Below are 23874 nucleotides of genomic sequence, written 5' to 3'. Positions count from 1 at the left end.
ACTCACCAACCTGAGCCTCCATCGGCCCGCAATTAAGCCGCTAATTATCACCATCATATTCGTCATTTCTCTTTTGTGATGATGATGATAATGATAATGATGACGGCGATGCTGAGGAAGAGGATGATGATGATGATTGCCGTCGTGCCGCTGTCGCGCCGCTCGTCCGTACACGTAATTACACGGTTGGCTAGCGCGAAAGACGGTCCGCGGTGGGAAAAAGAGGGAATAAATAATTTTATGGCCTTCCTCCGAGCCGTTATGGGCGGCCACTGTAGTCCATCACGAGGCTATAAGCGCACCTTGTAAAAGAGCAGACGGCAGATAACTATATATTCTCCCGGAATGGAATGTCATCGACTGCATGCTCCAAGACTACGTCTGAATCTAGGAATGTAACGGAACCTAGCGCTATCGTTTTCTACCTAGGCACTGGAATGCTCTGCTTTCTTGTTTTGCAGGCGGTGCAGGAAAAGCGAGGTCAGGTTTGATGCGGTTTGTTTGTGTCTCTCTCTTCCTCTCGATTTGAGACTGAGAGCACAGCACAGGTCATCAGATCTCCAGCTTTAAATGCAGAGCAGAGTCTCATCTCATGGTAAACAACATCCTGCTACAGAATATCTAATCAGTTTGGCTATATCTCTGTCTAGACACACACACACACACACACATACACACACACACGCACGCACACACACAAACAACCACGCGCACACGCGCACACACGCACGCACACACACACAACACCCATAACAACGTTCCCTTAGGAATCATTCGCCACAAATTAACTCATTAATTTCCTACCATAAGGTCAAGACACCACCCATCTCTAAGTTAATGAAATCCCCTTTAACCCCTTCATAGAACCACCACCCAACTCCGTCAGTTCTGCTCTGTGCTTAAGGGATTGGGGTTTGATGAGGACGCCGGAGCCCGGATCATACCAGAGTCTTGTAGTCGATCTGCTGTCGGATGAGCTTGTCCTCACTGAGGGAGTAGCGGGCCTCTCCCGTGATGGAGTCGATAGGGCCTTTCTCCATCTGCTGCTTGATGGCACAGAACAGGGAGAAGAGGGGCTCGCCGGCACACTCCTGAAACACACACACACACACACACACACACACACACACACACACACAGAGAAAAAAAGTCACTCTCCATCACGATCCTAGCCTAAAAGCATGGGTTCTTTTTTTTCCCCCGAGCCTGTGTGTTGAAAATGGAAATTACATTCAGATGGATGTTCTCATGCGGCTGAAGTGACTCTCTCTGCGGGCACCATTTGGGCACTTTCACCTGGCCCCGCTCGCCGCTCAATCCCATAACTGGCTGGCATGGATGCGGGTAGCTTTGAGAAGCGGGCGCTCTGCCGCTCACCGCTGCCTGCTATATTTGGCTGAGTGCTAAACAGCAGCGCTGGCGCAAGCTGACTGAAAGCGCGCTGGCCCAAGTCCACCGCAACCAATAAAAAAGCAGCGAGAAATTCACTGCAGTTTGTGTCACCTCCAAAACATCATTTATCTCAGCCAAGCCCCCCCCCCCCCTAAAACAAAGGAAGAGATTGATTGACAGCGATGGGGACGCCATGGTAATAAATAACTGTGTCTCTCCTGATAGAGTAAGCGAGACTCAGTTGTTTTCCTCAGTGCCATCACTCATTAGTTTGGAGGAGTCACTGCGCCACGGCGCAGACAGTAAAGAGACCAACGTGAGGATTCGTTAAGCTGGACTCAGCTCTGAGGTGTGTCATTGGCATGACAGGCTGCTGTTTGTCAGCCTCCACCAACACCCTGTGACTAGGAAGAGAGGATGAGAGCAATGGAGGAGGAGAGGAGAGGTAGAGGTGGTGCGTCAGGTAGGTGCAGAGAGGAAGAGAGAGAGAGAGAGAGGAGAGAGAGAGAGAGAGAGATGCGGAGAGAGAGAGAGAGAGAGAGAGAGAGAGAGAGAGAGAGAGAGAGAGAGAGAGAGAGAGAGAGAGATGCAGAGGGAGGGAGAGAGAGAGAGAGATGCGGAGGGAGAGAGAGAGAGAGAGGAGAGAGAGAGAGAGAGAGAGAGAGAGAGTGAGAGAGAGAGAGAGAGAGAGAGAGAGAGAGAGAGAGATACCGAGGAGGGAGAGAGAGAGATACAGAGGGAGGGAGAGAGAGAGAGAGAGATGCGGAGGGAGGGAGAGCGACAGGTGGAAGGGAGGAGAGAGCTATCAGTCAGCCGGAGCTCACTTAGGACTGTACACCTACAGAGGCCTGATTAAAGCCCCGAGATGGATCACCACTGCATGCAGGCCAATCTTGGTGTGGTGCGCATCCCTAATTTAAAGTGTATGAGTATGTGTGTGTGTGTGTACATGTGTGTGAGTGTGTGTGAGTGTGTTTATGTGGTGTGTGTGAGAGAGAGAGAAGCGAGAGAGAGAGAGTGAGAGAGAGAGAAGAGCAGGTGTCTGAAACTGGAGTCTATGAGTATGTGTGTGTGTGTGTGTGTGTGTCAGTAAGTAGCAGCTGCAGCTCCTGATGACCCTCTAGGGGTCCGTCTGAGCGGAGCTGTTGCTGCCCCCTCCTCTCCTCCCCCTCCCCTCGGCATGATTGTGTCTGAGCGATGAGGGACGCGAGGGCAGTGGGACACCGTCCCCGCCCCAACATGGCCTCCATCCTCTCGAGCCGTAATGGCCGCCCAAACTGTGGCCAGTGACCCGGGCCTTCCAGCACAGATGGTTGGGAGAAGAAGATACAGACGCGTGACAAGCCAGGGACAAAGCCAGAGGCAGCAGGCTGTGGCCTCACCGCTGATGAGTCTGTTTTGATACGATGTGAATGCCAAAGAGGGCTGTCTGGCGGCACGCCGCATGAGCTGTTAAACAGCGTGCTATTGTCACAATCGCATCACCCGCGCAGGGCAGTACCCATGTAGACATAGAGGCCTAGCACTGGAGATGTGGACACCTACAGGTAAGTGCCACAAACAAATATGCTCATGCAAACAAACACACTCACACATTTGCATGAGCGTGCACACACACACACACACACACACACACACACACACACACACACACACACACACACACACACACACACACACAGTTTAAACTCCACATGACCTCCATTTAAGCAGACGGAGTAGACATGAAAGGAGTAGACATGAAAGGAAAATAGTGTGAAGCGATGAGGACAGAAAGACCGCAGAGGAGGCAGGGGTGAGCAGAGAGATAGAGAGAGACAGAGAGAGAGAGAGAGAGAGAGAGAGAGAGAGAGAGAGAGAGAGAGAGAGAGAGAGAGAGTCTGAATTACTCCTCTCCCCCGTGCTGATAGCTAAAGTGATTAGACGCATTTTGAGGGAAGCAGAGATGGAGTCTGCTGGCTCATTATAGCCCTTTGAAGATACAGGAGTCAGCAAGTCTCCTGTCCCCCGACACCACACACACACACACACACACACACACACACACACACACACACACACACACACACACTTAAACACAAACCTTTACACACACATATACTCTCTCTCATTCTCACAGAAGTTCTTCCTCTCAAAGCACCCCCCCCCCACACACACACACACACACACACACACACACACACGCGTCCACACAGTGACGCAGTGCTGCAGCAGTGCCTTTGCTCTCCTCTGCCCCACTCCTCTCCCTTAGCACCTCTCGTGGGCAGGAGAGCAGTTAGTGGCTTCCTAGTGCCAACCTCTCTCTTCCAGCCCCTCTGTGGCACTGACTGAGCCCCTGCTCACAGCCTGATAAGACCCAGAACCATCCCCCGGCCTCCTCGCAGGTCCCTCTTACCTTCAAGAACTTGTACAGCAGGAACGTGAACCAATTGGTCAGCATCTTCTCCGCCACAGACTCAGTCCTGCAAAGGAGCAAAACACAGAAGGTTTTATATCAGGATCACATTATCTCCATTAAAAAAAAAAACTAAATTATCACTGTTACAACAGATACAATGTATGCAATACAAAGTAACTTTGTTATTAATGGAGGAACACCTCAAGGCTCTGCTTAGTACCACAACTGGAGGTTAGTTAGCGCTAGGCTTTAATGTTAAACGGCCCTCAGGTGAACAGAAAATGACTTTCGTAACCAAACACTTAGCGCCGTCACCAAATACAGACGCCATTGCGATCATAATAAGCGGGGTTTTTTTTTGTTGTGACACCGAGTGAAACGTAATTGTGCGAGAACCTCTCCCGGCCTGACTGAATGCGGCGCTGTGATGGTTGATCTGTGCGCCACGGCCCCTCGTCCCCTGTCCTGCCCGGGGGCTGAGCACATAATCTACGCCGCTTTGATGCGGGCGAACCAATTAAAAGGCCTTTATGTGATCCTGGAGGATTGATGTCAGTCGGGCCTCAGACAGCATGTAATAACATTGGCCTCGTTATTAACTCACACCGAGACAACAGATCCCATTACAATGGGAGGCCACTAGATGGGATGGGCAGGGGGGCACGCACACACACACACACACACACACACACAGACACACACACACACACACACACACACACACACACACACATACCCCGCCCTGCCATCCCAACAGTAGGGGCCGTGCAGCGGGGGGTCTGTCTCCGTGGCTGATATGCATATGTGATTATTATGGGATAATAGCAGGAGGGGAGGGGCTGTGAAATTGGAGAGGGGGAGATCGGATATCCTCATACACAAAGTTGGTGGGTGTGTGGGGGGTTGTGGAGGTGGGAGTGTGTGTTGTGTAGTTTGGGTGTGTGTGTTTGTGGGGGCGGGGGGGGGGGGGGGGGGTGGGGGGGTGCAATTCAGTGGAGTGTGGGTAATCTGCCAAGGATTCCATCCCTCAGTGAGCTGTAGCAATGGGCATCAATATTTCAGGATTAGGCTCTTGTGTGCAGCACACGTGTTGGGTGGGGAGAGAGGGGTGGGGGTGGCAGGGTGGTGTTGGGATGCCTGAGTGGTCCCGATGCCCCACTGTTTCAGCTGCCACCTGCCTGTCCCCCACCCAATTCAGAGGCTGGAGAGGGTGAGGGGTGAAGAGTTGTGTGTGTGGAGAGGGGGGGGGGGGGTGCACATGGTGGGAGTTTATGGGGTATCCATGCCAATGAGCTGGCAAACCCCTCCCCCCCCTCCCTCCCTCCCTTCCTCCCGTGCGAGAGTTGGCACCAGCACACCTGGCGGGGATTAACTTCCTCTTGTTCCACCGCCACACTTTCATACGCCGCTGCTGCTGCTGCTGCTGCCGCTGCTGCTGCCGCCGCCACCACCCAAAATGAAAGTCCCCATCCAGAGAGGTCAGTGGGGTCACGTTTCATCTTCCCTTTCATGTCTTTCCCTGTTCCTCTGCTTCCAAAGCTCCCCGCTCATGCACACACCCCTCGGCCATTACTCAACAGCCCACTCTCTCCGCCTGCCTGCCTCTACTCCGCCAGCCTCTACTCCGCCTTCGCTCCATCCTCCTCCTGTCGCCCCGTCTCCCCTGTAATCATGCACACCTCCGACTGATTTCCAAACGCTCGCCGATCTATTCTCTTCATCAGCGGGACGACGTTATTAAAAAGAACAGAGGAAAAAAAGAACAGCGGGTGAGGGGGGGAGGGGGGGCGTCCCTGCAGAGAAAGCGAGGGAGCAAAAGAAAGAGAATGAGAGAGAGAGAAGAATAGAGGGAGGAGTATATCTGGCTGGATTTCCCCCCTTTTTTTTATTGTTTTCACCTCGTCTTTCACTTTCACGCAAGTGTGTTAGCGGTAGCGCTGCTGTTCTGTATGTAGCGTCTTCCGGCCGCTGTAATTACCCGCTCTGGCTGGGCCTTAGCTGCCGCATTCACGCGTGACCTCTGAGCCACAGCAGGGACCGGCCCGACCAACCGACCGAGGCACACAAACATTTCTGCAGTGCAACACCGCGACTCTCTCAGTGTTAACTAGGTTTCCTGGACGCTGTGTGATTCTGCGACGTCAAGGGAGTGTAGCATTGCGCTAGTGCTGGCACCAGAAAGCTACTGGCGTACAACACAGAGTGAAGAACATAGAGAGAAGAGAGAGAGAGGGAGAGAGAGAGAGAGAGAGAGAGAGAGGGAACAATGGGGGGGGCGGTAGAGATGGACAGATAAAATGAGAAACAAAGAGACAGAAATGATAAAAGAGAATATGATAGTGGAAAAGAGATTGTGAATATAAAAAACAGGCCAACTCTGTGAACGCACTGGGAGGGAGCTTTTTAAGCGATAGGTGCTTCGTTACCCGTGACTACCCCGCCGTTTTCCACAGGAATGCGATGCCAAGTGGAGCACTGTGCCACGGCAGATATGGGCTGGGGGCATCGCTATGTCGAACAGGGCCACGGCCCATAAACCAGACGGCGCCATGAATCTTCCGCCTCATCTCGGGCACCAGCTGCGTCGCCCGTTACCGCCAGCGCCCCCTCCATCCCAACCGAAGCCGTAGCGACCGTCTCCCTGACACCGCCTAGACACTCTCCTGCCATCCTTCAAGAGCCTCTCGTAACCGAGCCCTGTGGTTAATCACACGGCAGCTAGTGCTCGGTATGAAAACAGCGAGACATCCAGCACTGCAGCATGTTCAATGATTAATATTACATGTGTAGCGCTAATTCATTCATGAGCGTTAATGTGTACTCCTCTGTGGCTTTCGCTGTTTTGCTGCAGATAAGCTTTCGGTCATATATCTGTGCCAGGCCTACGTGTTGGTGTCCCTCCGTCTTATTATTTTCATTCCTTCTTTTCTTTCTCTCTCTCTCTCGCTCTCTCTCTCTCTGTATTTCTCTTTGTCTGTCGCTCCCTGTTATGTTTGCCTGCCGAGGGGAGAGCAGGAGTGGGTGATTCGCAGGCTCCCTGCGCTGCTGGCACGTTCACTGACACTGAGCTGAATCCCCCTGAAAAATAAGGGGAGGTGGGGCTGGTGGGGTGGGGTTGATGGGGTGGGGTGGGGTGTGTGTGTGTGTGGGTGTGTGTGTGTGTGTGCTTCTCTTAAGCAAACAGGCAGCTGCACACACTGGCGCACCCCCCTCCAGCCACTCCCCCTCAAATCATATGTGTTATGGGACACAGCGTGAAGTCAGAAATGATTTCAATTTCCCACTCGGGCTCACGCCGAGAAGATTGGCCGTATGACGCGGTGCTGGAGACCGACTGTGTTACCCCTGTGCCCCCTCCCCCTTTACCCCCCCACCCCCCACCCTCCCCCCAACACACACACACACACACACACACACACACACACACACACACACACACACACACACACATCCACCATCACAACAGATAATCCTCAAGGCATAATCACAGACACATCTTTATTGTTGTGAGTTTAAGTGTGTGTGTTTATGTGAGTATTTCTGTTTGGGCGTGTGAGGGCTCGTGTGTGTGCGTGTGTGTGTGTATGTGTGTGTGTGTGTGTGTGTGTGTGTGTGTCACACGTTTAGCAGATCATACCTGCTAGTGTGCACACTGATGAGGGTTTAAGCCGGCGTGTGCATTTGGGTGCCACTTTAAGGGTGTACGTGCTGCTTTAACAAGCCTCTAGAACTGCCGCAGACTAAAAAAATAGAGGGACAAGGAGGATCGATCATCCTTATTAATGCACCGTGCCTCAAGAACGAGGGCCGTGGGAGAGGTTATTTTGGTGTGACGAGAGGAGGAGAGGAGAGAAGGAGGGAGGAAGGGAATGAGTAAGTGAGAATGGAGAGAGAGAGAGAGAGAAGGAGGAGGAGGAGGAGGAGGATGATGGAGAGAGAGCGCGGGAATGCGACAGATGGTTGTGGAAGCCTCTCGTTAGTTAGCGGGGCCCGCTCGCGCGTTAGAGCTCAGGTTGAGATGAGACAGATGGGGGGCGGCAGAGAAAAACGCCAACACCCGAGCGTCCATCCCTCCCATGCCAAGAAAAGAAGGGAATGGGGGTGTGCTGGGCAGGGTGGTGTGTGTGTGTGTGTGTGTGTGTGTGTGTGTGTGTGTGTGTGTGTGTGTGTGGAGGGTGGACTAGTTGGGAGATGCTGCCAACAACATTGTGTGCTTATACATTTGAAGCATTGATTTAGCAATCACAATCACAATCACAGGGAGAATGAGAAAGAGAAAGAGAGAGAGAGAGGAAGAGAGAGAGAGAGAGAGAGAGAGGAAGAGAGAGAGAGAGAGAAAGAGAGAGAGAGAGAGAGAGAGAGAGGAAGGGAAGATGAAGAGAAGGAGGGAGAATCCCTTTTGACAACAGATGAAGCCTCCCTGGCATGGTGCCTGTGGGCTGGGCTGGGCTGGGCTGGGCAGGTAGTGCTGCCCTGACAGGCACCTTGTGGTGGAGCATGCTGCACGTCACCAAGGGTCAAGAGGCTTCACGCAGATGCACACTGGGATATTGGAGGAGCAGTTCTCCAATTCTGGAGGTGGAGGACAGTCAGGAGGACATTCTGAGTGATTGGAGACTACGCCTTCGAGTTGGCTGGGAGGGTGGATGCCGTTTCTAAAAAGGCTGATGATTCAAGAGGGATGCACGATGGGCTCTTTGGTCACTTCTTGCTAAATTACAAAGGGACCTGTATGCATTGCCAGAGTGGCTCATTATCAAAAGCAGGTTAGCGAGTCCTGAGTAAGGAGCAATCACAGGAGAGCCATTGGGGACCGCAGCCCTGGCTGTGCTTGGGAGCAGCCATCTCCTCAAGTGCCCCCTGAACAGGGTGACTTTGGCAGGGAGTGTATGTCCTCTGCCTGCCCCTCCCTCCCTCCCTCCTCCACCCCATCCACCGCCCCCCCCCCCCCCCCCCCCCTCACTATCTGATGGAGTCCTAGTCAAGATCTTGCTCTTGTTTGCCTCACTGTACTCTGGCTGTGATTAATCTTACCTGTTTACCTGTTTTTGGAACAGGCCAAATTAATCACTCTCTGATGATCGGGGCTGTCATTAAAATCGGCTGCCGTGAAGTGAGGTGCTTTCGAGCTGTCAGCTTTGTTTGATGGCCTGCGCGGGCATCCTATGGGTGCCGTTATGGGACATAATTAATGTTTCATTAATGTATCATGAGAGTGGCACAGAGGACCAGGGGGGCGCACATCTATATCACCCAAGGCATGTGTTTGTCCAGAGGGCTGGCAGGCAGAGATTGGCTGCTTAATGTGTTTATATGGGACAGGTATGGACCTCGGGGGACTCCATAGAGACATATGGGCCTTGATATAGACGTGTGGCGAGACCATGACAGCGTTCAGGCGTTCAAAAGCAGCACTCCTTTTATGTGGAGAAGTCATAAAAACAGCCGTGGAGTCGAGGAAAAAAGAGAGAGATGTGATCGTGATGATTGCACTGGGAATTAAGCTTTTTACAGAATTCCCTGCCATTCGGTGGCTTTTTACTGCTCTTATAATTGGATTCGCTGCTAATTAATCCTAATTATATTTTAATCATCTGCGTGGCAGAGCATTTCATGTTCCAGAGGAGGATGTGTGCGTTTCAATGTCACTTAATGCAATTATTCATGCCAAGGTTCGCAAGTAACCCAAAGGACGCCACTACAGAGCTGAGGTTGAAAATCCTTTTTGTACTTCTTTCAAAAGAAAGTGTGTCTCGGTCAGTGTGTGAATGAGTGTGTATGTATGTATGTTTGTATGTATGTGTGTGTATACTGTGTTTGATGTCTGTTTCAAATGATGTGTCTATGATATGCATATGTCTGCATATATATCAGTCTACTTCAGATGGCTATGTATTTGCTGTTGATGTACCATTTCTATGGTGTGTACACTATGTATTTAGTGCACCTGGTAAGAATATACATACATATATATAAATATACATATACAGTACATATACATATACAGACATATACATATATACATACATACATATATACATATTAAACTGAATGTATACCTGAATATGTACATGCGTCTCTGTGTGTGTGCATCCTCACCTGCGCAGTAGTAGCTTGGGGTGGTTCTTGCTCTCCAGGTTCTTGTCGATGAGGTCGGAGAGCAGGTGCTTGAGCACGTCAGTGGCGTACTCCAGCTTGCTCTGCAGCACGGTCATGATGAGCGAGGCCACGTTGCCGCGGTCGCGCATGGAGAAGCCGCGCTGTGACTCCAGCGTGCGGATGAAGCTCAGCAGGAACACCTTGTTGTTGATCAGCTGCCCGAACACCTTCAGGCCCTTCTCCACCTGCTCCTGCCGGTAGCCGGGAACCTGCAGGCCCAGGGCCAAAACACACAGGGAGAGGGCTAGAATTCACAGCGCCATCTGCTGGGGTGGGGTATATGTTGCATACTTGCTACATATTACACTATGACAATACTGACAAAAGTTCCTCATTAACATCATGTTATGTGTGGTGAAAGTACATTAGTTGGATCAAGCTTCTGATGTATCTTATGTGTGTGAAGGTGCAGTAGTTGGATCATGCCGACATTTTGATCTGCCATCACTAGTTCAACAACAAGTCTCTGCACCAAATGGCCCTTCACATGGACACTCCTTTACTGACCTTAATAGATCAAAACATATATTGTTGTTATATTCAGTTGTTCTAATGGGGATTATTTGCATCAGCAGTGGGTAGAGAGACCTCTGCAGTAAACATTTGACAGCATGTAAGCATGAAAGCTTGTGTGAGTGCAGCTTTGCCTTTGGCCTCCTCTTTTTTTTAAAAATGGTCTATCAAGCACTGCAACCAAGACCCAAGCTGGTGTCTTTGAACAGGAACAAGTGTGAGGCAGACTTTAAAGATGATTTTAAAAAGCTTCTCATAGTCTCTCTGATACTGCATACAATTTGCCACATCAATAACCATTAAGCAAGTCAGTGCCAGAGCCCAGATGCCTTTTGCCTTCATTAGATCTGATGCTGCTTTAAACTTTCCAGAGAGAGGGATGTTTATTCCAATTAACGCATAATTAATATGGCTTATTATGGCGGGATCTCATCAGACGCGGGAGAGCCACGGCTTGGCATCATGAGACGTGCCGTGCCGAAACGAGGCAAGGAGAAAGACGGGATATTCAATTAGGACTGTCCATCAGCGCCATTAGTCGGGATAAATAACTCCCGCTTCGCTGTTGCCTCCTCTTCATATCGCTTTCTCTCTCTCTACACTTTCTCTCCTGCCGTTGTGTCACATGTTATTACTTTTATTAACGAGAAAGTGAGTGTGAGTTTGGAGAGCAGCTCATTATGTTAAAAGACAGAAGAGAGAGGAGAGAGGGAGAGAGGGAGAGTGAGAGAGAGAAAGAGAGAGAAGGAGCGAGAGAGAGATTGGAGACGAAGCGGAAACCTAATGAGAATCACTGGCTTTTGTTTACTGAGTGTGAACACAAACAGCGCGGTGACAGCTTTCATTTCAATCCCTACCCTGCTGCGTGTGTATTTATACATATCTTTGATAAAGACTTTTGCCGGGTTGACTAATGCGGCAGTTGAGCAGAAAGTTCTCCTTAGTGAATACTTCTGCTAATGGTTTGTTCTTTCTCTCCGAGGCCCTTTGAAGGTTGAGGTTAAATGGATGTGTTCGGTGTTTGCCTTTGGTTGTCCCCCGAAGACAAAAGGACTACAATTAATGGGTCATGTTTGACCGAGGGTGTGGGGTCAAACCTCGAGGTCTCGTAGGACTGGGTGCTCCTCAATGCCGGGGAAGAGGACTCTCATGGTGTAGGTTCGGTAATCCAGGAACGGAATTCCAACACCGTCAAGGTCACTGGTGAGCTCGTGAATGTCGGTCTGCAGCTCGGCAAAGGCTGGGAGGAGAAAAAATACAATGCACAAGATAAATGATGGCCTTTCGTTTTAAAACAGCAGAAGAACAATTAAGCAATTGGGCTAATGCTTTATAATAACACTATGAAACATTTGTTAAGCTTTTAAAAACTATTAGTAAATGCTACATTAATTCTCATCAGTAAAGCATTTGTAGACACAGTTATAAATGGTTTGTTCATTTATTAATACGTAATTAATTATGCTATAACCATAAATGAAGTAATTTTCCCATTATAAACCAGCTGCAAACTTTTAAGCAATACTAATAATAATGCTTCATTAATTAACTTCATAATAACGTGTTGCATGGTCACCATCTACATTTTCAGTTGAAGTCCACCAATGGCTCACCTTCTTTACACTCGAGGGCCACGCGAGACTCCAGGTTGTCCATCTGCATCTGCAGGCGCTTGAGGGTGAGGTCACTCTCGCGAGACTTGCGCTTGTACGCAATCAGCACCATGACGATGAAGAGGATGAGGAGGCCTCCGGCCCCAGCGATGCTGATGATGGCCGTACTGCTCAGCGGACTGTCCGAAGTGATGTGGACAACGCCAGGAGAGAAATCGATACCGCCCACTCGAGCCTTACATGGGAAACAAACAAGAACAAGACTCAGGCGCCACACGGAGAATGCGTCTGTTGGGTGTAGTGTCACATAACAGCGTTCCGGACGAGTGTAATTCCCGACAAGTTCCAGTTCTCGTCTTATTTGATGCGATCTGAACATGTACCGGTACTCCTGCACAATATTACCTCCTGACTTTGAGACACGCCGACACCCTGGCAGTGAGGAAACGAGATTTGACTCTAATATATAAATCCAAACACATATACACTAAGCCAATTTGTGCCTTTGTGAAAGAGGGATGTGGAGGAAAAAAAAAAAGAGAAAATGAAAAAGGGAAGAGTGGAGAGATATAGAGCGGATATGCGGGAGACACAAAATGAGCACGTGGCTCGCTCGCTCGGAGGATGATTAAATCAAACAGCAGTGATGCGGGGAAAGAGACATATTGGCCCTATTCTGTTTGGGTCTATTTGATGGTAATGGATCTGGGGATTTTCGGCGCTGCCTGTCCATCAGCGGAGCAGGTGGCAGAGCAGGAAGCAAGCTGTCTGCTCAGTTTTCTAACGCAGAGCCGCAAATGGAGCCCTTATTAGGTTTGGCCCACGCTAATACGCTTCGTCCAAGACTTATTTGTTGTTGCTCTGTCTGCCGTTAAGGGAGGACAATAACCACAAACCCTTTTTTTTTCTCTTTGGTCTTTGGGTCGTATTAGTCTAGAGGGAAAGGACATAGGATCCGTGTACTTTGGATGGCATGGCACACTTGTACCACAATGGCTCTCTTTCTTCCTTTGTCACACACACAGACGCACACACACACAGACGCACACACACACACACACACACACACAGACACAGACACAGACACAGACACACACACACACACACACACACACACACACACACACACACACACACACACACACACACACACACACACACACACACAGACACAGACACAGACACAGACACACACAGACACAGACACAGACACACACACACACACACACAAAAGTGTGCAGTCTCTCTTACACACACACACACTCACCAGGACTTTGTGGCGTCCCGTCAGGTTGGGGGACTCGCAGAGCAGCTGTGTGTCGGACACGGTGAGAGAGCACGGCGTCTCTCCAATCAGCACGGTGTAGTTCAGCTTGCCGTTGCCAGGGGTGGGCGGCAGAAAGTTCCTTCCCTGTGGGAAAACAGTCAGACATCAGACATCACACATCATCCGTTCTGGTAAGCTGTAAGAACTGCAAACACTGTTCATCACTGCAACAATGTGCCCTGCAGGGAAACAGGTAAACAATAAATATATGCAGTATCCTAAGTTGACTTGCAAACAAAATGCACACTTCCCCTGTGGCGGGCTTGGATAAAGCTCTGTGTTGCAACAGAGAATATAAATCTTCTGACACATACATTCCCTCAGTAAGTTAGCTTTACTGCTGAGTGCCTTCACTTGAATGCATACAGCCACATTCATCCCCATTAAGGGAGTGACCATGTCTCCTCCTGGGGGGTGGACGCTACCTTCAGAATGATGGGCGAGCCGGGCTTGAGCTCCTGCACGCCAGACGGACTGAGCGGCTCGAACACGGGGTTGGGGTAGTACAGAAAGTTGGTGTTGTTGAGCGCCCGCACGGCCTGCACGTCGTCCAGGATGAAGCCGAACTCGTCGGGCCGCTCCTCCTGTTGGCGGCTCAGGCTGACGGGCAGCTCAGGGGCCTGGCACAGCATTGTGGTGGGGCTCAGCACCTGGCACGTCTACGGAAGGAGACACACACACACACACACACACACACAAACATCTTTATACAGGTGCCAGGGACACTTTAATGTTTCTTTCATTCAGCCTTACCCTAGGGCCTAGACTAACTGTGCATCTATCTATGAGCTTGAATGTGAATGATGTTAAACCCATCTAAACACACAGGCCAATGTACAAGAGGGATTGCAACTCTATAGACAAGATGCTAAAGGTGCATACTATTAGGCTAGGTCATAAGTGGGACTTCATAGATGAGACACAAGAATATGTACAAATACATATAGTTATGTAGGCATGATAATAATAGTACACTCTGTAGCATTACAGTGTGAAGTATAAACATGTTGAAGAGAAAAATTAAAGACCTACACAGAACCGATGAAAACTACCTGCAATACCTTGGTCTTTTCAACAGAAAAAAATGCAGTATCTACTTTTCAGTCATTTGATGGGTATAGCCATTAATCATGCTATGTTGGGACACAATATCTCAGAGCAGGGTTAGGGGGAGGTATTCCACTCTGCTGCCACTACAAAAGCCATTGTGATGTAGGTTTTACATTTCAATCGGGTGCCAGATTTAACGTAATCCGACAAAAATGGCTGCACTTGGAGCCGCCGCATCTAAGCGCCATGCTCAAAGGCCGCATAAATCAGCCGGCAAGTCCTCCCTCAGCATAATGTGCCTTTGATCGTCGCCGCGATCGTGCTGGTGACTCAGTGTTTGATAACTGGCCCGACCTTCATTTCCCTCCAAAAAGACTCCATCCCTCTCTCGCTCTATCTCTCTCTATCTCCATCCCTGACTCTCCCTCTATCTCTCTCTATCTCCATCCCTGGCTCTCGCTCTATCTCTCTCTATCTCCATCTCTGACTCTCGCTCTATCTCTCTCTATCTCCATCTCTGACTCTCGCTCTATCTCTCTCTATCTCCATCCCTGACTCTCCTTTCTTCTCGTCTCCGCTGTGTTGCAGGTCCACAGGAAGACTTCCTGCTCCAGTGCCAGTGGCCGTGCCCTTTGTCTTTTCTGTGAAAATAAAGAGTCTCTGCACCAGACCTCCCACTGAAAAAGGTATATATCTCTTAAAGACACTATATAGAACTTACAGCACTGCCATGAGCTATTCAAAGGGGGAAATAGTCTTGGGGACTTCCATCGACCTTACAATTCTTTTCTATTAAAGACATAGGATCAGCACAGGATAAACCCAGAGAGATTGTGGCTCTGTGGAATTCCATGCAATACTCACATTACAAGTGTGCAGGTGGTGTGTGTGTGTGTGTGTGTGTGTGTGTGTGTGTGTGTGTGTGTGTGTGTGTGTGTGTGTGTGTGTGTGTGTATGTGTGTGTGTGTGTGTGTGTGTGTGTGATTGTGTGTGTGTGTGTGTGTGTGATTGTGTGTGTGTGTTCCCGCATGTGTGGCACTGCTGGGAGGACTGTCTGAAAGACATGTAAAACTGGACACACCCTCCACACTATTCACACTCAATTCAGTCGAAAAAAAAAAAAAAAAAAAAGCCCAAAACATTTTTTCTTTCAAATCAACCTGATTAGAAACTATTGGATTACTGCGGGAGGATATGAGAAACTGGAGTGCCTTCAATGATTGTATTCAGCCGGGGGACTGGTGGTGCTAGTGTGGGCCCGTTTGAAGTGAATTTCTCTATGCCTCCAGCAACAGTATCCCTGGCCCTAATCATATCACGGGGACAGATGCTGAATGAGCGGGAGCCGGCGATACGACAGGCAGATAACATTACTGTCTTTTGTCTCTGGGGCCTCTCAATCACGCGGAGGAAAGGAGTCCGCTCCCCTGGCGTTATCGGCCCATTCTGCGGGGACGTAATGCGATCCCTCCGCGCCCGTGTCAAAAGTTTCTAACGCTACTTTATTTTCAAATAAAAAAAATTTGGTCCACTGGGACAAAAAGAGAGAAGGAGGTGTGTGTGTGTGTGTGTGTGAGTGTGTGTGTGTGTGTGTGTGTGTGGGGGGGGGGGCAGACAGGTCATGGTTGTCACAGTTGGCAAAACCTGGCTCTCTCTCCTCTCCCTCTCTCCTCTCCTCTCTCTTTCTCTCATTCTCTTTTGTCCTTCCTTTCCACCAGGCACATTCTTTGCTCAGCCTTGCACAGTGTCTGTCGTGCCTATTGTGGAGGACCCTCTCCAGTCTGGGTAATTTACTAGAGCTCTCTCTGTGCACAGACCAGCCAAAGCCCTTGGGAGAATGAGGGGCTTCACAGAGGTCTGATTGACCGCTGAATGACTGTGCCAGGATTGTGTGTGTGTGTGTATGTGTGTGAGATGTGTGTGTGTGTGTGTGTGTGTGTGTGTGTGTGTGTGTGTGTGTGTGTGTGTGTGTGTGGTGTGTGTGTGTGTGTGTGATGTGTGTGTACTGTATGTGTGTGTGTGTGTGTGTGTGTGTGTGTGTGTGTGTGTGTGTGTGTGTGTGTGTGTGTGTGTGTGTGTGTGTGAAGGCTGTTCACTCACATTAACCGTCTCTAGGTTCTTGTACTTGGCTCTGATGAGAGGACTCTGAATGATGTCCAGGTTGGTTCCTGTCACTGTTACCGGTGTGTTCCCACTGTGATCAAGCAGAAACATGGAGGAAGTTCAAAATAGTTATTTAGTGGTTGCTGAAATGCCACACACTCATGCCCTTAACACACCCTATTCACACTGTTAATTGAGACTCCAAATGTGTTAATAGAAAGTGACAAAGAACTGTTTTTGTAAACAACCTTACAGCTAATCATGATCATAAACTCCATGTTGATTTGATGCTGTGAAAGCTTGCAGGAGGCATCCTGAATAACACCTGACTAACACCACCCTACCTGAAGATGCGTCTCTCACCCCCCCCCCCACGTGAAGATGCGTCTCTCACACCCCCCACCCTACGTCAAGACGCATCTCTCACCCCCCCGCCCTACCTGAAGATGCGTCTCTTGTCCCTCTCCACTCTACCTGAAGATGCGTCTCCCCCCCCCCCCCCCCCCACTATACCTGAAGATGCGTCTCACCCCCCCGCCCTACCTGAAGATGCGTCTCTTGTCCCTCTCCACTCTACCTGAAGATGCGTCTCTCACCCCTCCCCCCCCCCCCCCGCCCTACCTGAAGATGCGTCTCTTGTCCCTCTCCACTCTACCTGAAGATGCTCCACTCAGGCTCCAGCTTGGTGATGGTGGGGTCCTCCACGTACTCGAAGCGCAGCTCCTTCTGGAGGTGGTCCACGCGCAGGTCCATCTGGAGGTGGGCCTTGTCGATGCCCACGGACACCGTCACGCTCCCCACGCCGTGGGGCGAGGCGTGCGACTTGCAGGTGATCCACACCCCGGCCCTCCTGTGGGACAACCACCACGGCGGGACTGAGTCATTATGCACACAGGGGCTCCTACTCTTTACATACCCCCCTCCCCAGTCATTGACTATTCATTCAATATGACCCTCTACCAACAGCATTTTCATTTGGTCCACACAGCTCAACCAATGGAGCACAATGCCTGCAGCACCAAGGTCATCAGCTCAACTCCCATGAGCACACAGATAAAAATGTATAGCCTATCTGTCCTGCACGGCCCTTTGGATATAAGTGTCTGCTAAACAGATCAATGTAAATGTGTCCTATAGAGGCACATGAATCCTCATCCTCTAAAGGACACACATTCCTATAGAGGACACGCAAGCAATATGTGCACAATACCATCTACCCCAGTCCATTCCATCCCTACACATTGTCTGTACTGAAGAGGAACAGAGCAGTCATAGCAGGAGTGGCCCATAATGGAGGTGCAGTAGGAGGGGAGGTCTCTCTTGACAGCCCTTCAGCAGCACAGGGCTGAATTCATCTTTCATTTTTATCAGTGGCTGTCATGATTGTGACCCTCGCTGGAGTACACAGTGATTGCTATTGATGTTATCGATTAGGGATCAGAAAGTGTTTTAAATCTTAATGTCCATATTGATTTTTCCCTCCTCCTAGTCAGTATGTGATGACACTATCAATGACCTGTCAGGTTTTTCAGATTCTGTCAGATGTGATGTCATCTTAAAGCGACACAGCTGAGAGAGCATGACGATACCAGAGCCCGTCTACGGAGAGCCTGGCCACTCCGTATTAAGTCCCATTGTACCAAATTTTGGTTGCAGTTCCACCAGATTTCCACTGGGGGCGATCGGCATGAGTGCAGAATGAATGGAAGTCAATGGAGCTAGACGGCTAAATTTGTCTCTTTCACCTGATTATCGTTGACAAATCTCAGATTTGATTGTAGTTTGTATAACTTCAACATGGGTTATAGGTCAAAAGTTGAATGAACGAGTACTTTTGTCCTTTTGATTTCTTACAATTTGGGTCGTTGTTGCCCATAACACGCTAGCATTGTGCTAATGAGTGACGTCATTGACACGTTTGAAAGGCTTTTTAGAACAATTAAGTGACTTTAAAAAATATAATACTCCACCAAGTGTATTTTCTTTGCCTCCCCTTTCGAATACAATATTCAAATTACTTGAAAAAAAATTATATCCCGAGAAAAGTGGATTTTGAGGGGTACAGCTCCATAGACCTCCATGCATTCTGCACTCGTGGACGAGCGCCCTCATGTGGAACCACAGAAGGAACTGCAACCAGTTCAGAAACCGGAAGTTTTCCGAGAGTGAAGGTTCTCCCCTTATTAGACATTCTCTGACGATACCTATGGTAGGTGCACTTCTGGTCCTTGAACGTGATAGACACGTTGCTACCGGCATCCATGTTGCTCCCTGTGATGTTTACGATGGTTCCCCCAGAAACGGGCCCTCGGCTGGGTGTGATGTGAAGCAGTCTGGGCACCTGTGGGGGTGTTCAAGATTAAATCCACCAATAAGACATGTTGGTAAAATCACAAATCACAAATCACGCCAGCAGCCATATCCGACCATTTCGGCATTGCACCAACCAATTCTCCATCATGTAATTGTTTTCTCCCTTTCTCTCGCCATGGCCACTCACGGCAGACCACATAATCCAATTACAATCCTCCATGCGGTGGGAATAAAAGCCATTAATGTATGTATAAAATTGATAACGAGGCATAAAATGAGAGCATGATTGGAAAATGATTACAGCATGTGAGTTCAGCAAGTGTGGCACAAACCTGCCAAGAGTTGGTGATTAAATGGCCCATATATATATATGCATACATGCCGAGAGCTCATATATAAACATGACTGCGGACGGGTGTTAAAAGCTGCCTTTTTATGACCGTGGAGAGGGGGTATATTACGGGATGTCGCTGACAAACGAGGCTGAGCTGAGTGGAGGTCAGGGGATGGGTATGGGGGTGAGGGGGGTGAGGGGGTTTGGGGGGGGCAGCAAGGTCCTGTTGTGTTTATGAGCGAGGTGGCAGTAAATCCCCACGGCGATGACCGGTGTGTGTGTGCATGTGTGGAGTGTGTGGAGCTGGGTAAAGAGCAGCTAAAGAGGTTTTCCAGACAAACTCACCACAAAGTAGTAGAACTTGCTGGTTTTGGTCATGAACTCTGGTCGGCACTCGCCCACGCACACCTGCACACCTCCGGCGAACTGGCTCCTCTCGGCCTTGCCCATCTCACAGACAATCCTGCGAGAACACATGCCATATCTTATGTGCATCCTCTCAAAACCACATGGAAAGATAAATAAATAGGCATAGAAGCATCCTCATTGTAGCTCAACTGGATCGATGTATTGAAAACACATTTCATGCTCTCGTGCATCAGTGATGATAATATTAGATTAGCTCATGTCAGGTGTAATGTACACCGACTATTGACTTGTTTTTCTCATTTGCTCTCATTTCTCATGCTGTTGTGTTTCTACAAGAGAGAGTAGGAATGGCAGTGCTGCGCCTTCCACATGGGAAGCCTTGCTTGAATCTCTAATGTGAAACTGACACAAAAACAGCCCCTCAGCTCATACCCAACGCAAGCTCCAAACCCCCCCCCCTCCACACACACACACACACACACACACACACACACACACACACACACACACACACACACACACACACACAGACCCAAAAGTGAGTGTATGAACAGAACTCCGATCATTATTTTCAAATTAGCATTCTCCTCCTCTTCCTTCTCGCACGCTCGGCGCTCTGTGATTACACATGCATAACGGAGGGCAGGGGGAACCTGACAGGTTAAGACAAATTCTAATCCACCCCCTTTATTTCCCGACAGGTGTCAAATACAAATTATCTGGCAATATTTTAAGAGGCTTATCACAAAGACTTGGAGCTGTGGTAGGGGAAAAAAAATGAAAAGTAAAAAAAAAACACATGTGCCAGCAGTATTTTTGTGAGAGTGGTAAGGAGAGGCAGGAGACTGACTGAGGTCGCATGAATAATGATGGGAAGTTTTCACTTCCTGAACAAGCGGAATGGTCTCCCCGAAATCTCAGCTAAACACACATCCTAACAGGACCAGTCCTTTCGCAAAAATTAAAAAAAGAGAAACTTTCTTAAAAGGATTTGCGGTTGACAGTTACGAGACCCATTGATCCAGTGTAACAGACTAATCTGAGTGAGGAGAAGAGTTTCATCTGGATGAGAACAGGCCTAAGCTCTCCAGTAAGCACAGAAAACTCCTCTGATCCTACTATGCAGCTCAAAATTCAATAAAAGTTGCATGCATTTCTCACGGCAATATAATATTAAGTGTACAGAAGCTTCAGAATAACACGTAAATAATATTCTTTTGAAAACAGTGCATTTCTTTCACTGAGAGTCTGAGTGAGATTCAAAAGCTCTTCAGTGCATTTTCTCTATGCACTCTATTGTCATTGCCAAGGCTACGTTTGACTGAGAGTGCTGTAATCAAATACATTTTTGCAACTATGAAGCAGACGGCTTCTTTTTTCAGTTGTACTTTTTAATAGAATTACTTCAGGCCGTGAGTATTGTTGAAAATCCTTTTCCCAACTTACTGCTCCGCGGGGATGTAGCCCTCTCGCACGGGGCGACACTCCACGTCTGCCACCTTCACGTTCCCCTGGATCTCCTCAAACTCAAGGCCCAGGTTCTCGCCACGGATGGTGACCAGGGTTCCCCCCTCGCGAGGTCCTCTCACAGGCGTGAACTGCACCAAAGAAAGAGGGGAAGAAAATGTGAGGAGAAGGGCATTGTGGGGAAAAAAAACACTGCTGAAAAGTGAAAAGCGCTCTCTTGCTGAGAAGGGATTTCTCCGGGGTTGTTTTTTTTGGTCGACGATACCTTTTTCCAGGAAAACTTTGAAACTATTCCCTTTTTTTTAGGATGTGAACCCTGTTTGTCAGACGTCCCCACATGACACCAATCCTGAAGATTAGCGGGGGTGGATGGGGTGGGGTGGGGTGGGGTGGAGTCGTGGGAGCACTGGGGTAAACGGGATGACTCGATGTCAACACCCTCCCTGTGGTGCTGGGACACACAGAGAGGCTCAGGAGCTACAGTGCTAACAGACACTGCTGGGCTAATTAGGCTTCTAGTCCTCTTTTTCTCTCTCTTTCCTCTCTCCAATCTCTCGCACAGCCTCGTGCCACCTCCCCTGGACGATAGTCGCCCATCAAACCAGCCCAGCTGTGGTGAGCCACCAAAAATAATAACGTATATTCTACTTAACAGCAGGATGTCTATACAAACCAAGCTAAACATGAAAAAAATCAGCATTTTGGGGGTTTAAAAGCTAATACAAAAGGACTTATCACTTGCTATTGCACAGATGCGACTCTATCTATGACATTTAAATCATCCAATCTGTCTGATATCTACATCAACTGCTGAGGCAGTATCCGCTCAGCCGAATCCCAATTAGTGAGATTGCACATATTGCTGAGTGCCCAAATCTCTACATTCATCCAACAGCGACACAATTCTTTTTTTTTTTTTTTTTAAGAGGCTCTGCTTGATAGCTTAATTCATAATTTGATATGACTCAGAATCCATAAAATTCCATCCAGTCGTACATGCAGATGGGAGAGAATGCTATTATCAGCCAGTGTGTTATAGCTTAGTTACTCTGCTTGTTAACCACACTGATTATGGCCAATGGAGCGACGCTGCCATGATCCATAACAAGGCCCCCGAATGGTGAGCGATAAGGAAGGTGCAGCCAGCCAATCAGATTAGGCTATTCCCCCATGTGCTCTATATCGCTGCTTTGGCTAGTGAGGTCATCACAGCAGAGCTACCAGTCTGATAGTGCTGAAGCAAGTCTGAGCTGAGAGAGGGAGAGAGGGAGAGAGGGAAGGAGGGAGGGAAGAGGGGATGAGAGGACGAATGGGAGAGGGGGATGGAAGAGAGAGCTGGGGCGAAAGAGGGCGGCTGACAGGGGAGAGAAACAAACCATTTTTTTTCCCTGACACAAAAACAGCTAAAGAGATGCACATGCACTCTCAAGCAGACACACAAGTACAGAAACACAAGTACAGACACACACTTTTTCTCCATTCTCACAGGAACGATTTGTGAGTGAATGATTTAGGGTCAGTCGACAGGGTCAGGGGTAGCCACTGAAGTCATCCCTCAAATGAACAACTCATGGCCTTCAGTGAGTGACAAATGACTACCAAACACACACACACACACACACACACACACACACACACACAGAAAGGTGGGCTGCAAAGCCTTGTTCGATAAATCTGCTGATGATCCTCCACATTACGAGAGCCAATCATCTGTCAGCAGCCGCACCCGATCAAAGCCCCTCCAACTGACCCATTTGTCTGCAGCTGGGTGACTGTGTGTGGGCTGACCGGTCCCTGGGGGCCATTTGAGCCAGTCTATCAGCAGTCCGGTCATGTGGCCAACCAGATTTCAAGACAAACCCCGTCGATCTTTGCCAATTTCCACACCTGGACATCCTGGGAGGGGGTTTTCGCAGTAGTCAGTGGTGGTGGGTAGATGTTGGGATCGTCGATGGGGGCATCAACAGCCACTCTATTCTGCTGTGTCACTGTGCGCTGCGCAGTTATTCCCTGGTGAGGTCAGGGGGTCTCATTAGCGCCTTGCTGGAAGGTCAGGCTTGGCTGATACATCAATCCCCACTGCGAAGGGCACTGGGGAGCCTGCAGAGAGCTCTGCTACAGAGACATCTGCTCCCAGGGATAATCCATACCAATTTGTGTCTCTATTGGTCCTCCTAATACCCCAGGTAGGGGCAATTAAAAGGAGTAAGTAGAGGAGTGATGCCCTCTTGGACTGGTGTGCAGTTGTTGTGGCCTGTTGATTTTTTGGATTGTGGGGTATAAGAGTTATGGGACAGACACAGGTTGTATCTGAATCTACAACTCATTGTTCTTCTGTAACATGGGAGAACAAGTATAGGAAGGAGATAGACAATAACAAGAGAGATTGAGAGAGAAGCAGAGGAAGAGAGACAAACAGAAAAAGAGTGAGAGAAAGACGGGGAGAGAGGGAGAGCGAGAGAGGGAAAGAAAAAGAGGAAGAGTCTCTTTTCATTAGGGAATGAACACTTGATTAGATTTGTGACTTTGACAAGCTAATTGACGCTTGTTGGAGGAAAACACTTAATCACTATCCACTTCTCCTTCAAGAAAAGATTCTTCATCCGAGATGTCACCGCAATGAAGTGCATTAGAATGCATTACAAGCCAAGGGTTTGATCGTATTTGCGAGGACATGCGAGAGCTTCAATATGCTTCTCCATCAGCCATCACAGGCATGAACAGACTACAGAAGTGTTTCCTTCCATTGTGTCTCTCCGTGCTGAGACTGCATAGGATCCCATACTGAGCGTCACACCACTATTACATCCCTAACATCCCTAACACTCTATGGCGG

General features: G+C 49.0%; 1 protein-coding gene across 3 annotated transcripts in view; it reads right to left on the bottom strand.

Annotated features, from left to right (window-relative positions):
• Positions 1 to 23874, bottom strand: part of plxna4 (plexin A4) — a 220533-nt gene that overhangs the window by 31712 nt on the left and 164947 nt on the right. For all 3 annotated transcript variants that reach the window (XM_042078869.1, XM_042078868.1, XM_042078871.1), the window contains exons 13-24: positions 21018 to 21169; positions 19548 to 19665; positions 18760 to 18896; positions 17211 to 17405; positions 16553 to 16646; positions 13828 to 14061; positions 13343 to 13486; positions 12076 to 12310; positions 11560 to 11702; positions 9890 to 10158; positions 3788 to 3854; positions 945 to 1091 (exon numbers count right to left, since the gene is read on the bottom strand). In XM_042078869.1, the coding sequence (XP_041934803.1) occupies positions 945 to 1091; positions 3788 to 3854; positions 9890 to 10158; positions 11560 to 11702; positions 12076 to 12310; positions 13343 to 13486; positions 13828 to 14061; positions 16553 to 16646; positions 17211 to 17405; positions 18760 to 18896; positions 19548 to 19665; positions 21018 to 21169 (1935 nt within the window). The remainder of the gene's footprint in view (positions 1 to 944; positions 1092 to 3787; positions 3855 to 9889; positions 10159 to 11559; positions 11703 to 12075; positions 12311 to 13342; positions 13487 to 13827; positions 14062 to 16552; positions 16647 to 17210; positions 17406 to 18759; positions 18897 to 19547; positions 19666 to 21017; positions 21170 to 23874) is intronic.

This window comes from Alosa sapidissima, chromosome 22 (assembly GCF_018492685.1).
Source record: "Alosa sapidissima isolate fAloSap1 chromosome 22, fAloSap1.pri, whole genome shotgun sequence".
NCBI classification, from domain to species: Eukaryota; Metazoa; Chordata; class Actinopteri; order Clupeiformes; family Clupeidae; genus Alosa; species Alosa sapidissima.
This window is presented reverse-complemented; position numbering and strand designations above follow the sequence as displayed.